The following is an 18980-nucleotide window of genomic DNA, read 5'->3' on the forward strand; positions in this document are numbered from 1 at the left end:
GCGTGAGGGAGACTTCAGAATGGGAGTTTGCGAGTCTCTCCTCTACGGAAATGCAACTTCTGGACTTGCAGAACCAACTCCGGCAGGAAGCTAAACCAGTGAACTTCCGGCGGAAGTGGCGTGGCCAGGGCTCGGGTACCCGCCCCGACCCGCCCCAGCTGTCAGGCTGTGGGCGGGGTCCGCCTCGCTCCGCCCCGGCCCCGTTGCGGGGCGTGGCTAGGAGGCTCCGGCAGGGGTGGGGGGCGGCCCGCGGAGTCGGTGCAGCTCCCGGGCGGGGTGCGGGGGGACTCGTCTCTGCGGCGCCTCGAACCCGGAATCCCCCGCCTCCCACCTCGCGACTTACTTATCTTAAGGTGCCAATGCCAAGTTGGCTCCGGCTGGGGGACCGTGGCCGTGTCTTACCTTTTCAAAAATAAAAATAATTGCATTGTTGGCACAGGCCCGGAGGTGCGCGTGACGGGTGTCCTTTGTCTACGGGTATGAAATTGTGTCGGCCCCGTTTGTGGGAAAAACTGCCCTTCCTGCATTAGCGTGCTTTTGCACACTTGTCCAGGATCAGCGGGCTGCTTGTGGGGTGTGTCTGCTCTGGCCCTTGATGGCCTCGGCCACCTGTCCCTCTGCCCACACGGCGGCCTCCAGCACCCGTACAGCAAGCCCCGGGACTGCGTAGAGCATTTCTCCCACTTGGCTCTTTCTAAGGATTGTTCCAGGTATTTGGGGACCCATGCCCTCCCATATAAATTTTAGAATAAACTTGGTTTTGTCTGTAAAAATCCTTCTGGGATTTTGATGGAATTGCATTGAACGTTTTAAAGTTTGGTTTCCACGCATTATTTGTCAGTATATAGAAATGTGATTAAATGCTGTGTGTTGATCTTGTATCCTGAGAACTTGCTAAACTCAGTTATTAGTTATAGGAGGTTTTCTTCTTATAAATTCTTTGGAATCTTCTACATAGGCCATCATGTCATCTGCAAACACAAAAATTTAACTCAAAATGAACATGGACTTAAGTGCAGTAATGTGTAAAACTATAAAACTCTTACAAGAAAACAGGAAAAATGTCAGGACTGAAGGCTTGGTGAAGTGTTCTTGGACACACCACAAAAGAATAAACTTAATAAATTGAAGTTCGCCAAAAGTAAAAACATTTGTTTTGAGGGGCACCTCGGGGGGCTCAGTCATTAACCCTCTGCCTTCCGCTCAGGTCATGGTCCCAGAGTCCTGGGATCAAGCCCCGCATTGGGCTCCCTGCTCGGTAGGAAGCCTGTTTCTCCCTCTCCCTCTCCTTGTGCTTGTGTTCCCTTTCTTGCTCCCCCTGTCAAATAAATAAAATCTTTAAAATTTTTTTTGTTTGATTTGAGAAAGATTCCACTAAGACAAGGAAAAAACAAGCTGCAGTTAGTTACAAAATATATTGCAAACCTGGTACCCAGAAAGGCCAACGTATGAAGCATTTCACCAAAAAGGATATGCAGATGGCAAACAAGCTTGTGAAAGATTTCAACACCAATGGCCACTATAAAAATAAAAATCAGCACTGCATCGAGCTCTTACTACACACACCTATTGGAGCAGCTAAAACAAACAGTAGCAACAGCAAATGCTAGCAATGATGTGGAGAAACTAGACTTCTCACACATTACTGGTGAGACTATAAAATGGCACGCCCACTCTGAAGTTTGGCGATTTCTGTAAATTAAACATATGCTTGATTGTATGACCCAGGAATTATCCTCCTGGATGTTTATCTGAGAGGGAAATGAGACTTAGATCCACACAAAAACCTGGACACTATTGTTCGCCACAGTGTTATTTGTAATAGCTCAAAACTGGAAACAACTGGAATCTGACCAACCCCACAACAGAGGAACGGTTAAACAAACTGGGGAGCACCCACATCACGGGTCTCTCTTCAGCGGTGAAAAAGGACTATTGATGCGCAGGACAACTTAGATGAACCTCCAAGGCATTATGCTGAGGCGGGAAAATCTCAGAAGGATACTGTCACGTGCTTTCACTTACATAACATTTGTGAAGTGATACGATTATAGAGTCAGAAAGCAGATTAGTGGTTGCCAAGGAATGGTGGGGGGCTGGCTAAAGTGGGGCAGAAACCCCAAAGGGAGCTGTACACCCTTTGGACTGACGTGACTAACTGGAGCTATGCAGGTGCAACCAGTGTGGGAAACTGGGGAACAAATTACGAGTAAAACGCAACAGACGACACTAAATGTAAAAACAAATGAGCCTAGATATAAACGGCATATCCACGCAGGGAAAAAATGCTAATTAAGTAAAACTTTTAAGTTTATCAAGGTGTTATTTACATTCAATTTACCCTTTTAATGTGTACAATTCAATTTTTAAACTTGCAGTTACATTTATATTTTAGCAAATAAAATTGGATTTACTTCAATGCAGTAATAAAACATTTCCATAACCCTCAAGTGCCCCTCTAGTCCATATGCATGCAGTCCCCAACACCCCTTCCCCTGACAACCAGTAACTCACCTTCTGTCTCTATGATGGGTCTATTCTGGACATTTCATATAAAAAGAATCACGTCATACGTGACATACTGTGACTGCCTTCTCTCTCAAGTAGCAAAAGGCTTCGAGATTGATTTGATCATTTTCAGCACGTACCAGAACTTTCTTCCTTTTACAGATGAGTAATATTGCCCTGCCTAGATAACCCACATCTTGTAACCCATCCGTTGGCGGACACATTCCAGTGCCTTGCATGTGCTGGTCAATGTTCCAATGTTCCCCCTTAGCTGGGGACCAGGAGACAGGATCCCTCCTCCAGTCCAGCTCTGTTTGTGTGGGGAAGACCAGCCCTCCAGGGCATCACTCATGCGGAGGAAGCTGTGTCAGTGGGAGGGGCTACCAATTACATCAGTCGTTAACTCGGTCTTCATTGCGGCCTACTGTACTCCAAGCACTCTTCGAGACACTACACAACCCCTGCAGTCACAGGCGCTTACATCCACTTGGACAACCGGACACACACGGAAACGCAAGACAAGAGATGAAGAGCTGGGAAAAGAGCAGGGTAAGGAAACAGGGTGCAGAGGCGTGCTGCGATTTAGGGAGGCCCTCGGATGAGTGAGCGAACACATGAGCCAAGTAGGGAGTTGTGCAGGTCACCGAGGGGAAGCGTTTCAGGCAAGGGAAGAGCAAGGAGAACCCTGTTTTCAAAGAGTTCCTTGAGGAAGTTATAGCTGAGCTAAGCTTGTCTGACAAAGAGGCGGGCAGAGAAGGGTCTGGGGAAGAGCTTTACTGGAAAGGAGTCAGCACACTCAGAGTGGGAGGGGGTCTGCCAGGGCGATGGGAAGCCACTGATGAGTTCCAGGCTCATCATCTTCAAAGGAGACAAACATACATGAACAAAATAGTGAGGGGACCCGGGTGGCTCAGTCAGCTAAACTTCTGCCTTCAGCTCAGGTCATGATCCTGGGGTCCTGGGATTGAGTCCCCATTGAGCTCCCTGCTCAGCAGGCAGTCTGCTTCTCTCTCTGCCCCTCCCCTCTGCTCCTGCTCAGTTGCTCTCAAAGAAGTAAAATCTTAAAAAGAAAAAAGGAGGGGCGCCTGGGTGGTTCAGTGGGTTAAAGCCTCTACCTTCGGCTCAGGTCATGATCCCAGGGTCCTGGGATCGAGCCCCGCATCGGGCTCTCTGCTCAGCAGGGAGCCTGCTTCCCCTTCTCTGCCTGCCTCTCTGCCTACTTGTGATCTCTGTCAAATAAATAAAATCTTTAAAAAAAAAAAAAAAAGAAAAGGAGAGTGAGGCTTAACAGAGAGGCAGGAAGGAGCAGTCCACCACGCATTGGGGAGGATCCTGCCAAGTGATCCCTCAGCGGAGCCTTTGCATTCATCCGCGCACTCAAGCAGCAGCCAACTAGTCGGCCAGCGATTGTGAGATGCGTGCCCGGGCCCGAGGTTTGTGCTGAGCAAGCGCTTGACAGCGAACAAGGCAGGAAGATCCTGCTCTGGGTCATCGAGGGGAGACAAGCAGTAAGCAAGTGTTTACTTTCCCATAATGACAGGCACTGGAAGAAAACCAAACAGGTGAACACTACATGGCTGGCTGGAGGGTGGCATGATGAGAGTGCCCCTTCTGAGGAGGGGATCTGAACTGAGCCCTGAGTGATGGGAAGACAGGACCATCTGGTGCTCTGCGGCCACTGTGCCCCTGAGAAGGCCTAAGCAGAGGGCCCTGAAGATGGGGTGGGCAGAAGGGGAGCTTCTGAGGGAGGGGCAGGGCCACCCAGTCCTAGGCCTTTGTGGGCCATGACAGTTACTCTTTGCTATGTGACAAACCCCCCAAAACACGGTGGCTTCAAACTGTATTAGTTCCCATAGTTAGGTGCAGTCATGTGCTGGTGTTTAACAAACTTCTCTCCAGAATAAATAAGAACGAACCTGATTTGTAGCATTTCTCAATTTCTATGGTGTGAATCCTCCCAGCAGGGTAAAATTCATGCACGAACTTGAGGTGCACACCATCATAAAGCGCCTACATCATGCAGACACATCGATGCAGAGGGCCGGGAGGGCACACGTGATGGGCAGGGGGAGTGAATTCATTAGAAGAGAGGAGTCCTGAGTGCTTACCACCTTGGCTTCTGAAGTGACTTAGGAATTCCAAATTTTCATGATTTTTAAATGGCTGTCCTCAAATTACTGGGTGGCAACACTCCTGAGACCAGGACTGTCTCCTGGGAGCTGGCAAGGCAGCTCTTCTGCGGGTCACAGGGCTCACGGCAGGGCTGGTTGCCTTCAGCTGGTCCATCTTCAGAAGTGGGTCTCCCTCAGGCCCCTCCGATTAGCTGGGACATCGGCTGAGAGCAGGAGGGAACGCACATATGCCTGTGTCCTGAGAGACAGGACAGAGTGACTGTGGCCTGACTGGGCTGCACTCCATGTGCATCAAGGTCCTTGGAATTAATTCTGCAGGGAGCTGTGAATCTCCCCGCAAGTGTGTCTGGGCTCCTCCATGTCCCTGCCTCACACGGCAGCTGGCATCTCCAAGAGGAGTACCTGAGACCTGCCGGGCACTCCCTCCAGGCGGCTGCCAGCACAGTGCCCTTGAGGGTCAGGCCTCCGCAGGATGAGGGTCTAGCAGGCTGACTGGCCTGCCGGGTTTAAGCCCCAGAGCTGCTGCCCAGCAGCCCATCTGCATTCCTGATGACAACCCGTGACACTCCCCTTCCTCTTGCCTGAGGGGGCCCACCTGCCCGTGGGAGTGCTGACCGCCCAGGTGGTGGCAGGAGCCTCTGGTCTGGCCCACCAGTGATCAGGTCAGGCATGAGTTTCCATTTGAAGCAGTGGGCAAGTTCACCGATTTCTGCTTGATGGAAGCTGAGGCCATAAACAAAGGGAGCAAGGGTTCTAGCACAGCGTCCTGCGTCCAGCCACACCTGTAGATCTGCGCTGGGCTTTCTAAACCCCATCCGTCCCCCATTCATTTCCTCCCTCAGGCCTGAGGCTGGCTTCCAGCTGCCCCGTTCACCACAGCCATCCTGATTTGGAGCTCGGCTTCTCTGGGCCTCCTCTCTGCGGGCTGCGTGACGACCCCTCCACCTCCGCTCCCCGTCTGGCTGCTTCCCTGCAGCAAAAGCCGCCCACACCACTCCGCTGCTCTCCCATCCGGGCCTGTGACTGACCCTGTCAGCGCTGCGGGATCACACTAGTTGCTGGATTCTGGCTGCGGCCAGTGAGGGTCCTCCACGGATGCGCAGCTCTCCTCACAGCTCAGACCCTCAGGCCAGGAGGGGACACCTTGGATGTGGGCGTGAGCAGGGTGGGGCCCTCCTCTGAGTGGGGGGAACAGAGCCCAAGAGGGACCCGGGCCTGGGGCTGGGCAGGGCGAGGCTGCGGGAGGTGGAGCTGGCAGGAAGCAGGCAGAGGCCCGGCTGGGCCCGTGCCAGGGCTGGTCCCAAGTACCTGCAGACAAGTACACAGAGTCCCAAGCTGACCATTCACACCCAGGCGGCCTGTGCCGCCGACACACACACAGAGGGCTCCAGCCCAACTGCGGCCCGGCTGCTAGGGGGGTGGGAGGGTGCTGACGAACAGGAAGTCATGACAACATCCTGAGCGCACTGCGAAACAGCCTAGGGAACAACCGCCCCGGCCCCGAGCTCCTCCCGTGTGCTCTAGAACGGGGAGCCCAAGTCCAGCAGGGTCAGCCACGCGCCGGGGAGCCCACCGTCTAACGTGACGCGTGTCCGTCCTTCACGGGAGGATCCAGTGCGGCCCGAGGGAAGTCACACGTTCTAACCCAGGTTTAAAAAGCTGGGATATCTTTTGAGAGAGCTACATCTTTGTTCTTACTTTGTTGGGAGGGAAGGGAGTGATGAGGCCGGGCCCTAAGATGGGAGGGCAGGCCTCCCTCCTGCACAGGCTGAGCGCAGGGCTCGGACACAAAACCCCAGCTTCAACATGCAGCCAAGAGCCCGACACCTGGGGCTGGTGGAGCCGTGAGACCCTAGGCCCTTCCCCTTCCACCGAGTCTTCAGACCCCGGGCAGCCCCGTGTTGCACGTGGCTCATCTGAGAGCAGGGCTACTGGCTGGACTCTCAGGCGGTCACCAGCGACACCTGCAGCCTGCCCACCGTGACAGGAAGGAGCACATGGCAGCCGACACTCGAACCAGCGCGCGGGGGAGAGAAACAGACACGGCTTGTTTATTAGAATGCAGGGAGGAGCAGGCCTCTTCCACAAACACAGCGCTGCTTCTCAGAGTCCATATCAAGAGCAAGACAACAGTTGAAAATCCTATTCCTGAGAAGAAGCAAAAAGTTACAATTTTGCAAACAAAAATAACAGATGATTTCAACAAAAGATAAAAAACGTATTTTTTTTAACAAAGAACAAAATTTCAAGTATTATTCCAGATGACATGGCAAACCCAACGCAGATCAGATCTAGTAGAAGCAAAGGCTTCTCGAACTTTCGGGGGAGGGGCTGCTCCAGGTGGGCTGGGCACCAGCGGGGCCCACCCAGCCTTCGGGAAGAACGGTGGGGCCTCGGACGGGAGCTGCTGTGCTAACAGAGCGACAAGCAGGCGCCAAGGCCCGGTTCCACGGCAGGCTCACGGTGGCAGTGCCCCACTTCTGCTCTCTTAGGACAGGGCCCCACGCTTGACGCTGGGTGTCTAGGGTTAGCAGTTCTGGACATCTGATTTTTTCTTTTTCTAATAAACAGAAACGTATGTTTATTCTTTCAAATACCCTACTATTCCAATTTTAGTCAATTTGTAAATTATAAATTATATTACTTGTGCTACCGTTTGTGATAAATCTCACTAGAAGATAAGCACCAAATCTAGTACAAAGAGGTCTCAGCAGCCGTGGCCAAACCCGCTGCGGGGTGTCCCGCGGGCTGTAAACTTTTGCTCCCTTTCCTTTCAACAACAGACTTCCCTTGTCCCTCCACGAAAGCTTTCTTGGAGAGAGAGGTCTGTTGGAACCATAGTTTTGGGAAAGGTACAGAGAGCAAACCTGAACGTCATCGTCTCAATGGGAGGGGACGGCGACAGCGGTGCTTCGGCCAGAAGTGCTCCGGGCAGCAGAGCTCAGAGGAGGGGTGGGTCGTGCCCCAGGCTTCCCAGGCCACTGGAGTGGGTTGGGGGGTCTCACTAAGAAGGTCTCACTCCACAAGAGTCGTCACACTACAGTGCCGGACACAGAGACCCCCAGCATCCCCTGGGGACTATAAGATACCCTTAAAATGTCTATAGCCAGTATTTTCTGAAACGCTGTCATTGACCTCCGGTACCCCCAAGCCACCTTGGTGCCTCCTAGATGCTCAGTTCTTGAACCTTGTCTGTTCACAGATGTGATTGAATTTCCTGCAGGGAGAAAAGAGTGAAATTACCACAAAGTATTCACAGAAGCGGATCCTGAACTCACACGCTGGGAGAACCTGACGAGAAGCTGACCGCATACGGGGCGCTCGCAGTGGCGTATTTTTAGTACCATCAAAGAAATTAACCCCTACACCTTCTTCTTTAAATTTTAGAAGTCAGACATTTTTAGGTCATTTTCTTAGAGAGAACTCAAACTCTAAGCCTCCTCAGTGTCTCCACAGACACATGGTGGTCCACCAGGGACCACCCTGCGGGACCGACAGACTTGCCGGCTGGCATAGAGCACCATTACCTCCCTTCGTGACGGGCAGGACAGCCCCAGAGGAAGATAGGGGTGCCTTTGCTTTCCTCACCAATGTTTTCACTAAGAAAGATTAACAAGTTGCTCGTGAAATTCCCTTCTCTGTACCAAAACAGTCTCCCACACGCTATGCTCAAATACAAAACAAGGGTTTCATTCCATAGCATCAGTCTCCAAGGGAGCCTTTACTTGGGGCCCTTGTCCCCTGCACTAAGGGCACACTCTCAGTGACTTTGACTTAAACCATGAATGACTGGGGATCCTCGTGGCCTCCTCCGACATCAGTCTGTGAGACTGACTGACAGCATCGCCTCACCTACACCTCCAGACAACCCCATGTGGCAAGGCGGATGTCTCCGTGAGCGGGAAATGCCCAGTGAGTCACTGAGTTAGAGCCATCACAGACACCTGCTCACGGCACCAAAGACAGAGCAGGGCGCCGACCCCAGGCACCGACTGAGAAAGCGCTAACTGGTGCGTCAGCGGGGACGGACGGCTGTGTTCTACGGAACACGGAAACAACAGCACTGTTTCATACACCACGTGACTTTAGACAAATAAAATGGCGAAATTAGCCTATTTACAAGTAAATAATTAACCAGTTCATGAACATCCTTACAAGCTGAGCTATCAACTTGGCCAAAACTTTTAAAAGAAAAAAAAATCAGCTTCCTGTTAGGAAAACAGGGGTGTGCCTTTCTGCAGGAGGACCACGTGGGCGCCCCTTCCCAGCCCCAAGGACCCGTGCCTGGCAGCGCGGTCTCACTCACATCGCGTGGTGGGCCTTCACCTGAGTACGGCAGTTGCGGCCCCAGTAGCAATCAGGACGGGAAGTCACAGCCACTAGGAAGAGGAAACACAACGTTATCTGTGATGCACATCACACTCACAAGCTCAGCTGTGTGAATTTATGACCCCAGGCGACAAACAGCAGCAGAAAAGCCATGGCATCTGTCATGCTTTATAACTAGTGTCCTTGGCCTGTTCCAAGATTTCAGGGGGAAAAAAACAAAACCAAAAAAACCCAACCCAATTTAGAAAATAAGACTGCTGGGGCGCCTGGGTGGCTCAGTGGGTTGAGCTTCTGCCTTTGGCTCAGGTCATGATCTCGGGGTCCTGGGATCAAGCCCCACATCGGGCTCTCTGCTCAGCAGGGGGCCTGCTTCCCCCTCCCCCGTTGCGTGTCTCTCTGCCTACTTGTGATCTCTCTCTCTCTCTGTCAAATAAACAAATAAAATCTTAAAAAAAAAAAAGAAAAGAAAACTACTACAGCTGTTTTCAGGTTGCTTTTGTGAATCTTGTTTTGGAAGCCCGCAGACAGGCCCAGAGCCTGAGCTGACCTCCCAGCGAGGATGGCCGGGAAAGAGGCATGGCCCCCATGCAGCCTGTCTGCCCATTTTTGTCCCTGCTGAGGCAGATAGCCACTAAGAACATGGAGCCAAGGCCCAAACAGGGTACCCATCACATGAAGGAACGCAGAAGCCAATCAAAGCAGAACTGAGCTGGGGCTGAGGGGGCTTCCTTTCCTTACCAGGCAACTCAGAAGCAGGAATGTTCTGCCGATACTGGTAGGTTAGCTCTCGGAAGCTGCGCAGGCCACAGCAGTAACACAGCACGGTGTTCCCCGTGATTCTGTAATCTGTAAGGGACACAGCCTCAGGTGGGCAGGCCAGTCAGCATGCAGCGTCAGCACAACAGCTGTGGCCTTGCGAAGGCGTGGGACACCCGGCCCTGATCCACATGGGCGGGGGCGGGAGGGGGGGCAGAGACGATGGGCCAGATGTTCAGAAAACGAGAACGAAAACAACTCATTTCCTCACAGCAAAGTAATACCACTGGATAAAAAAAAACTCAAGTATCTTAAAAATTTTTTAAAGTACTGAAAGGAATGAGTATTATTTTTCTCTTGACTTATTCCTAAGTATGTCACAAAAACCAAACAGCACACAGGAAAGGACTTGTAAATCTGACTGCCTACAACTTAAACAGAAAATGGAAACACATACCCTGAAAGTAAAACACTCATCGATTAGTGGAAAACACGTGTGCGACACAAATGACAACCTGTTGCTCCTTTATATAATAAAGGTACCCTACCAACCCAGACCCCCAAATCCAGACAGCCTAGCATGGGCCAAGGTCAGAGACAGGCTAGTGAACCATGGAACAAAAAGATCATCAATTCTGTTAGTGCTCCAGCGCGGGCAGACAAAACGACGATTCGCCCGGTTTGCCTGTTCTGTATTTCCAAGACCGGAAAGGCAGACGCAGGGCAGCCGGGCTCTAGAAGATGCTGGCCTTCACACCTGAGTCACGTCCTTGCGCAGAGAGTCACTACGGCAGAGTCCCAACTGTGCACAGTGCCGTGCAACAACCCTTCCTACCTATCCCAGCCGAACGGTTTCTCGAGCCTGCCAGAGCGCATGCTCCCCCAGCAGCTGCAGTGCTGGCTCCAAGAGCGGGAAGGAGAAAATCCCTAATATCCTCTACTCGTGAATCGGTACGTGAAGCAGGTCAAGGTACTGTGCTGAGCAAACAGGCCACAGGACAGCACGGTGGCAGGCCTTCATTTACGAGGACAGTGTGCATGTGCGGCAGGTGCCCGGCCGCCCAAGCATTGTCACTGCGTGTCAGCTGCCGGGACTCCCCGTGATGATCACGTTACCCTTCATGCCTCCCTCTGTCACTCACACATCTCTGAGAGCCATGTCACCCTGACAGCAGTCCTTAAGAAGCTAATGGAGATCAGGCCCTGTTCAGATGATCGGTCTGGGCAGCCACAGGGCTGCTGCAGAGAACACCCGAGATGCTCGTGAGACTGTGTCCACAAGACAGGAACTGTGTAGAAGCATCCCCAACAACTTCTAAAGTCTTCCATGATAATGTGTGTCTCAGAAAAAAAGGCCATCTGGGGCGCCCAGGGGCTCAGTCGGTTGAATGTCCGACTCTCGGGTTCCACTCAGGTCTCAAGTCATGATCTCAGAGTTGTTGGATCGAGCCCCACATGGGGTCTGCACTCAGAGGGGAGTCTAATTTGCTTGAGATTCCTTCCCCTCCTCCTTCTCCCTTTGTCTTTACTCCTCCCTGCACACATACACCCTCTCTCCCTCTCTCAAATAAAGTAGTAAAATCTTAAAAAAAAAAAAAAAAGAAATAGGCATTTGCTGATTTGCTGCAGCCCTCTCCCGCAGTGACAAAAATCCCATTTCATAGTGTACTGGGTGTCCTGGGACACGGGGCAAGCCCACATCGAGTTAGCAACACACCAAGTGAGTGGCCAAGGAGGAGCCTGAGGATCTGGGAAGCACCAGCCCCAGGATCTCCACGCTGACAGAAGGTGCGGCCCGTCTCCGCAGCTGGGCCCGCCCCTCCCCACGGCAGAGAAACCCTAGAATACCTCCTGCGGGCTCAGACCTAACTTTACATGCAGAAAACCCAAGGTATCAGCACCTTTCTGTCGGCCTCCGTCAGGCGGGGAAGGGCGAGGCTATGCCTGTGGGAAGGCAGCTGCGTGGGAGTCCCGGGCTTGGCCTGGCCGGCGTTACTGCTTTTCAAGGAGGCCAAGCCAGCGCCTCTGGAGAGAGGGAAGCAAGTGCGACGATGCTTACCGGACAGTAAAAACGCTCCCCTCTGCAGAGCCACCAGACTTTCCGTCAACATGTTCTTCCACGTCAAACCCCTGGTTGCCAGGTAATTCTGTGACGGGGAAGAAGAGAAACCTCAGCCACTAGCTTGGAGGAGGAAACACTAAAGTGACAAGGCAAACACCTTATAAAAGGCCCTTGAAGGTGGGTAAAGCCACAGCCCGGGCAAGTTCGGCACGGCAGGGATTTGCATCGGGTGGCTGTGGGGGAGCGCTGTGTGCAGCTGCGGCGGTCTGCTTCCGAGGCCGCAGGACACCCGGGACAGCCCGAGGGTCGGGCCTCCCACGCATGACTCGGTGACACGCTCACCACCTAGTGCCCAAGCGTTCTCGTCTGAGGTGCTCCGTCGGAGCCTTGAAAGGAGGGCTGGCTTCAGAAGCCTGGACGTGGGCGCCACCACATTCCCTCTGAAGTTCAGCCAAGACAGTCCTCGCACAGCAGTGGTGGGACACCCCGCCCCGGCCAAAGCAGCCCTAGGGCAGCAACAGGCCCATGACCACGTAAGGATGCGTGGCGGGTTTGGATCTACAATCTACCATGCAGACACACGGCTGCTGGGCTCCGTCTGTGCGAGCGCACGGCTCACGGCCACGTAAGTGGAGCACAGCGTGCGGAGGAGCCCGCTGCGCAGGCGAGAGGCCCCACGTCCTGTGCGCGCAGCACTGCATGTAAATGGGACGAAGCCGGGACTCTTGGCAAGGGACTGATGCGCACGTCGGACGCTGAACTTCTAAGAGCTGGGCCAGCTTCTAAAGCACGGCAAGGAAAACGTCAGAAAGGAGGAAACCGGAGACAGGCCCTGGTTCCACCGGAGGGCCGGCCCACTCCCCTCCCAGACTCCAAAGCTCTGTGCCTGGAGCGGGCAGGCACCGGAGCGAGTCCTGCAGATTCGTGGCGTAATGGGCATGAAGGAAATACCTCCTTTTTGGAAAATGGGGAAACAGGAAAACACCCATGTGGCGCACTCAGCAGCAGGACCAGGAAGAGCCATTAGCAGAGCTGCACACCGCAGGGGGCCTCGCTTGGCCTGAGCCCCCCACACCTGCCCGGGAGGTCCGTCTGTTACCTTGAGGACATCCGACTCGTAGTGGTTGTTGCTCAGAACCCCGTCCAGACACCTGTCGCCCAGGTCTAGCTCTGCCAAACAGGGGGAAGCAAAGTCACCCGTCTTACAGACGCTCTATGAAAGCATCATTCACTGACACTAAGATAACCAAATTTCCTTTCTTACAAAGTCTAGAAGAATAAAAAGTTCCACGATAAAATGGTTTTAAAAAGAGAACAGGCAAAACGACTTCCATTCCACTCCTTCCTGAAACGGACGGCCCTCTCCGCCTCCTGAGCACCTGGTCTGGCGCAGCAAAGACTCAAGGCCACGGCCAGAATGGGCGTCTTTAGTGGGGCTGTTCACGCATAAGGACACCCCCTCCCGACTGAGCTCCTATCCCTGTAGCTGCTCTGTTACTGCTTGGTTCTGAGCTACAACAGAGTGACACTTCCAAATGTCAGACATATGGAGTATGTCAGGACAAAGTAGGGTCACTCGTGGCGGCCTCCCACAACGCGGGCCACACCACCCCGTCACCGCCCTCAAAGGCACGGAGAGAACATGCAAAGGCACAGAACTCAGCCGAAGACCCGGCATTACCGCAGAACGGGGCCAGGCAGCCAAGGCAGCCGGCCCGGGCACAGCCCCAGTACAGGTGGCAGAAAGGCTGCAGGCACACGGCACCTGTGGACACAGCACAGCCGCTAGTCAGGCCATTTCAGTGAAGAATAAATTCAAATAACCGTTAAATAAATGACACTTTCAATTTTGACAGCAATCCCACAACTGCAAATTAAAGCATGGCTTTTCACCTATTTTACTTAAAAGTGACACATTAGGGCACCTGGGTGGCTCAGTGGGTTAAGCCGCTGCCTTCGGCTCAGGTCATGATCTCAGGGTCCTGGGATCGAGTCCCGCATCGGGCTCTCTGCTCAGCAGGGAGCCTGCTTTCCTCTCTCTCTCTCTCTCTCTCTCTCTGCCTGCCTCTCCATCTACTTGTGATCTTTCTCTGTCAAGTAAGTAAATAAAATCTTAAAAAAAAATTTTGTATAAAAGTGACACATTATAGGGGTGCCTGGGTGACTCAGTTGGTTGGGAGTCTGACTCTTGATTTTGGCCCAGGTCATGATCTCAGGATCATGAGATCAAGCCCCTAGTCAGGCTCCCTGCTCAGCAGGCAGTCTGCTTGAGAGCCTCTCTCTCTGCTCCGCCCCTGCCTCCCCCACCGCCTTCATGCACACACACACTCTTTATTTATTTTTTAAAGATTTTATTTATTTATTTGACAGAGAGAGAGAGATCACAAGTAGACAGAGAGGCAGGCAGAGAGAGAGAGGGAAGCAGGCTCCCCGCTGAGCAGAGAGCCCAATGCGGGGCTTGATCCCAGGACCCTAAGATCATGACCTGAGCCGAAGGCAACGGATTAACCCACTGAGTCACCCAGGCGCCCCTCGTACTCATTAAAATAAATAAATAAAAGGGGCGCCTGGGTGGCTCAGCTGGTTGAGCATTTGCCTTTGGCTCAGGTCATGATCTCAGGGTCCCAGGATTGAGTCCCCCATGGGGGGGTCCTTGCTCATCGGGAAGCCTGCTCCTCCGTCTGCCTGCCACTCCCCCTGCTTGTGAACGCATGTGTGTGCTCTTTCTGACAAATAAGTAAAATCTTCTAAAAAACAAAATAAATAAAAATCTTCTTTAAAAAAGTGACATATTAGAGAAATGTTACGGTCCTGATGTGGGGACAAACATCAGATGCAGACTTCAGAAAGAGACTGCCCGTATGTGGAAACTTGGTTTATGACGGGGTAGGCTACCAACTAATGGAAAAAGATGGTTATTTGATAGGATTGCACAGAGACAACCGATTCTGCGGATGAGAACACACAGTCACGTCTTTACACCATGTGCAGCAGTCAACACCATTCTGAAACCTGAGCCTAGAGGGATCCCCAAGAGGGGCTCCGTGGTGGGGAAGTTGCCCAGGCAGGCAGTGTACATGCACACCCTTACTCACACTGCTGGGGGGCGATGCGGGGGTCCTGCTCGCGCTCTGCCCTCCGGTCAGGCATGGGCTGGAAGCAGCAGGTGCATATGGCATGGCTTCCTTGCAGGGCACACACATAATCCTGGGCTGCGGAACAGACAGGATATCCAGGCGGCACATACCGGGACACAGGCAGATAGAACAGGTTAGACCCCCATCCAGGGGAGTGTCTGGAAAGCACACAAGGGAACTCAGCCACAAGAACACCCAGGGAGAACTCTGACCTGTTTTCTTAAATAGCCAAACGACAGCCTACCATCGGAGAGGAGCCTTTTAAAAAAGAGAACGGAAAATAAGCAGAGCAACCTCTCGGCTCAGCGGCTGCAGCAACATTCTCAAGCTCACTTGAAGGTTTCTAACGTTTCCTCAGACTATAAAGCACACGCGATAAAACAATAAAGTGAGTTCTGTGTCTTCCAACAAGTGACAGGCCTGGTGGGCATGAGTGGCTGACTCCACCCCGGGAGCTGTGTCCATACAGCCCAGCCCCCAGACACTCCTGGACACACGGGAGACGCTGCCTGTGCACACACATCTGCTACAGACACCGTCCCTCCGGGGACTTCCATCTGCAGTCTGAAAACGACAGAGCCCACCCGAGGGATGGCAGCGTCGGGAGGTGACCAGGCATTGCACTGCCCGTGCTTGTCCGCAGGGCCTACAGGAACCCATGGAGAGAGCCGCAGCATGGCGTCATGGCACACGGCTGTGAACCCGGCTCTGGGTCACAATCCTGGGTCACTGGCCTTGTGACAAGTCTCGAAGAAACTGGGCCCTGTGGGGCCATGAACTGCAGAATGGCCAGGGCCACAAACATAGATTCTAGCTTCCACTTTCCCTTTCTTGACGGCATCTTGCCCAAATGTCAGGTTCAGGACTAAACCCCCAGGACTGCCCAGGAGCAGAGGACCACGAGAAAACAAGTTAACTCTCTGGTTTCTCAGCCCAAAACAGACCCGGAGAAGCAAGCAGTTATGAGAGGTGGCAGGGCCGTGGTGGCAGTGACAGGAGTCAGGCAGGAAGGGGAGAGGAGCCCGCTGGAACGACAGCTGGATCCTGGGTGGTCACAGCAGGACGACAGCACGGAAGGCGGCATCTCACCTGTCGTGACACTGGTGGACGTGGAGGGCGCGTCCCCGGGAGCCGGTGCCTCCCCTGGCTCGCTGCCAGGCCCTGGGCAGGAGAGGGCCTGGCCCGCCTGCCGCCGGAACTCGGGGCACTGTCTGCATACGATGTACGGCTGGCTGCAAGGGGGGCACACGAAGGCCACGCGCACCTGAGTGTGGAGAAGCAGGAGGCTCCTGCTCTCCAGCGTGCTGGGGTGGTGGCCACACCCCCAGCCCCACGACAAGACCAGAGCCAGAAGCCAAGCCTGGAGGCATCTTCTCTGCTCACCGTCCCAGCCGCCGCGGCCCAGTGTGTGAAGGGGAAGGACAGCCTGTCCCCGCTGGGCACCCAGTCAGTGCTCACCCGGAAGAGCAGCGGGGGGGGGGGGGTGTCTCTGTCCCTCGCCACCCTCAGCCCCCTTGGCAGCTCCTGACACACGGAGACAGGTCCTGCCCACGCCGTGCTTTGGCACAGCATCCCCCAGAGTGCGGCTGTTCAGTCCCCACACGGGGAGGGGCGCACGCTCACAGGCCTGATGCTGGGCGAGCCTGGAGCCACGTCCAGAGGCAGCCCCAGCTTGCCCGGGGCGCTCAGCACGTCCACCCCAGCGCCTGAGAAAGTGCATCAGTCAAGAGCACATGTTGTGCCCCAGCTGAATGCTGCTGTCCTCTAGGGCCTTCCCGCCCAGCCAGCAGCAGCCCTGCCCCACCTCGCTTTATGCCCTTCAGCTGAGCTTCCTAAAAACACAGATGGTAAAACAGAATCCACAGGAAACAGGCACAGACTCTTCCCTCATCTCAGAGAACTCCTTCCTGAGCCTGCCTCTGACAGCAGGAGCCAGAGAGGGAAGAAGGGGTAAGACCTTACTAGAAAACCACCACCGAAAATGCTCGACCTCATTTAGGAATGAGATGGCACTCATCTCGGGTGACACCGAGTGCAGGCAGGGTTTCCTGACACCCCTTGACAAACCTCCCAGAGGCCATCGCTAGGACCTTCCTGACGGGCACGAGATGACATAGGTGCCAGTCCAGCAGGGAACCCTGGGTCAGGCTCTCCGACCTGACCGCTCCAGTGCCGTCACTTACCTCTGTCAACTAATGCACACGCGCATGAAACCGTAACCGCAGGGTGTGCACCGTAGCACGGCCTCTCGAGTGAGAATACTAGAGAGCCTACAAAACCACATGTACGGCACAATCCCAGCTTTGTACGAGCATTTCTAAGTATATACCGTGTTTTACTTACTAACAGAAGGAGTTTGTGCGGCTACCTCTATGAGTGGCCACAAGGATGTACCATAGTATGTTCACGCTAAAGTGATTTTTGATTCCTTCTGTTGGCCTGACCATCATTTGCTAAATTTTACAAAAAGAAACAAAAGATAGTAAATTTGGGAGGTTTGACTTTTGTCTCAGTCTGACGGCCTCCACCCGAAACTCAGACGGCGGACTTCTGAGTCAGGAAATGGCAGCTAACACCAGGGCTCGTGGGATCGCATCCCCTCAGCCAGGCGGCCACAGCCTCTCCACGGTAGCATCCCGACCAACGCAGACCATGCAGCTCCCAGTGCGGGACCCGATACTCCCTGCACGAGCTGCGAGTACGTGCGCACACATGGGACAAAGAACGTGTTACATCATGACGTCGTTGTAGCCAGAACCCAAGCACCTGATAACAGGGCGTGGGGTCTGGTGCTCTTCATCTTAGAAGAGTCGGCAGTCAAGCCCTTCGATGGCCAGGATGCCCTGAACTCAAAAGGTACTGCATGCCAATGACATCTCAGTAAAGCTGGAAGGAAATACAGATAAACAGCAGCAAAAAATAAACGTTGCGTGCGTACCTGAAGAGGGAGGGGGCACTGGAGCAGGCAGGGTGGCAAGTACCCACCCCAGTCACCCGAGGGAGTGGCTGTCCTTGGCCGGCACCCACCCCATCCTCGCTAAGCTCAAGGCAGCCAAGGTCACTGGCTGACGTCGCCCACGAGAAGCGAGGCCAGACGGCGCAGGAGCCGGGCTGCTGGAGGTAGAACCCGACCCAGACTCCCGCGCTGCCTGCCCAGCTCCCTGCCGCACTCAGAGCTAAGAGGAGGCTCACCTCACGTCGGAGGACTCGCTGTCCACATCGGACAGCTCCAGCAGGTCCTCTGAGCTGCCCTCCTCGTCGGAGAACGACCTCCTGACTTTGGGCTGCAGCATGTCTTGCGTGATCTTGTTCCTGGCAGCCATGCTCCGCACATCTTCCTCGCTGCGACTCTTGTCTGGAGGGAAAGGACGTGGCTCTACTGGCTGAGGGGCCCCGGAGAGACCCCCGCAGCGGCCAGGAGCTGGGCGGGCTCCCCACTTGCCTGGGTGCTGGAGAAGATAGGCCTCCACCAGGTTGTTCAGGATGTGGTTTTTACAGATCCTCTCGACTGGACAGCGGCACGTGGGGCACAAGCTGGAGCGCTCCATCCAGCCCGAGTAGCAGGCCGCACAGAAGGTGTGCATGCAGGGCTGCAGGCTGAGGGGACAAGGACAGGTCTTCAGACGCCCCTGCAGATCACCCGCCGCTGAAGCATCTGTCTTGCCAGACCGCAGCAGCCCCCCAGATGCCAGGGCACGTGGGGCATGGCCTGCCTGGAGCAGGAGAAGCAGGGACCCCAGTTCACGCTGCTTCTTTCCCCAGAGGAGGACGTGCCTTGCTCAGGCTGAGGATTCGTTACCAAACAGAAAAGTGCGATTACCCCCTACCCACCGAGCTCACTTGACTCAGCAGAGCCTAGAGCCCTTGTTTCTTGGGCAGCAACACACACCGCATTTGGGGCCCGCGTTGGCCGCAGCTGCAGCCCCAGCTGTCAGGCGGGGAAGGCCACCGGCCATCCACAGGCCGCAGGGGATCCAGCTCCCCTGGCAGAATGGCGCTCGACCTCAACTTTCACCTGGTCCTTGGGAATTCAGAGAAACGAGAAGCGACAATCTA

At 54.2% G+C, this 18980-nt stretch overlaps 1 protein-coding gene across 2 annotated transcripts in view; it reads right to left on the reverse strand.

Moving 5' to 3' along the window:
• Positions 1-7293: 7293 nt before the first annotated feature.
• Positions 7294-18980, reverse strand: part of CHFR (checkpoint with forkhead and ring finger domains) — a 29285-nt gene continuing 17598 nt past the window's right edge. For both annotated transcript variants that reach the window (XM_032849235.1, XM_032849236.1), the window contains 10 exons: positions 18367-18521; positions 18117-18279; positions 16014-16156; positions 14883-14999; positions 13469-13552; positions 12887-12957; positions 11785-11872; positions 9708-9815; positions 8947-9019; positions 7294-7857 (listed from right to left, as the gene is read on the reverse strand). In XM_032849235.1, coding sequence (XP_032705126.1) covers positions 7815-7857; positions 8947-9019; positions 9708-9815; positions 11785-11872; positions 12887-12957; positions 13469-13552; positions 14883-14999; positions 16014-16156; positions 18117-18279; positions 18367-18521 — 1045 coding nt within the window. In that variant the 3' untranslated portion in view covers positions 7294-7814. The remainder of the gene's footprint in view (positions 7858-8946; positions 9020-9707; positions 9816-11784; positions 11873-12886; positions 12958-13468; positions 13553-14882; positions 15000-16013; positions 16157-18116; positions 18280-18366; positions 18522-18980) is intronic.

This window comes from Lontra canadensis, unplaced genomic scaffold, assembly GCF_010015895.1.
Source record: "Lontra canadensis isolate GAN:19392208 unplaced genomic scaffold, GSC_riverotter_1.0 scaffold220, whole genome shotgun sequence".
NCBI classification, from domain to species: Eukaryota; Metazoa; Chordata; class Mammalia; order Carnivora; family Mustelidae; genus Lontra; species Lontra canadensis.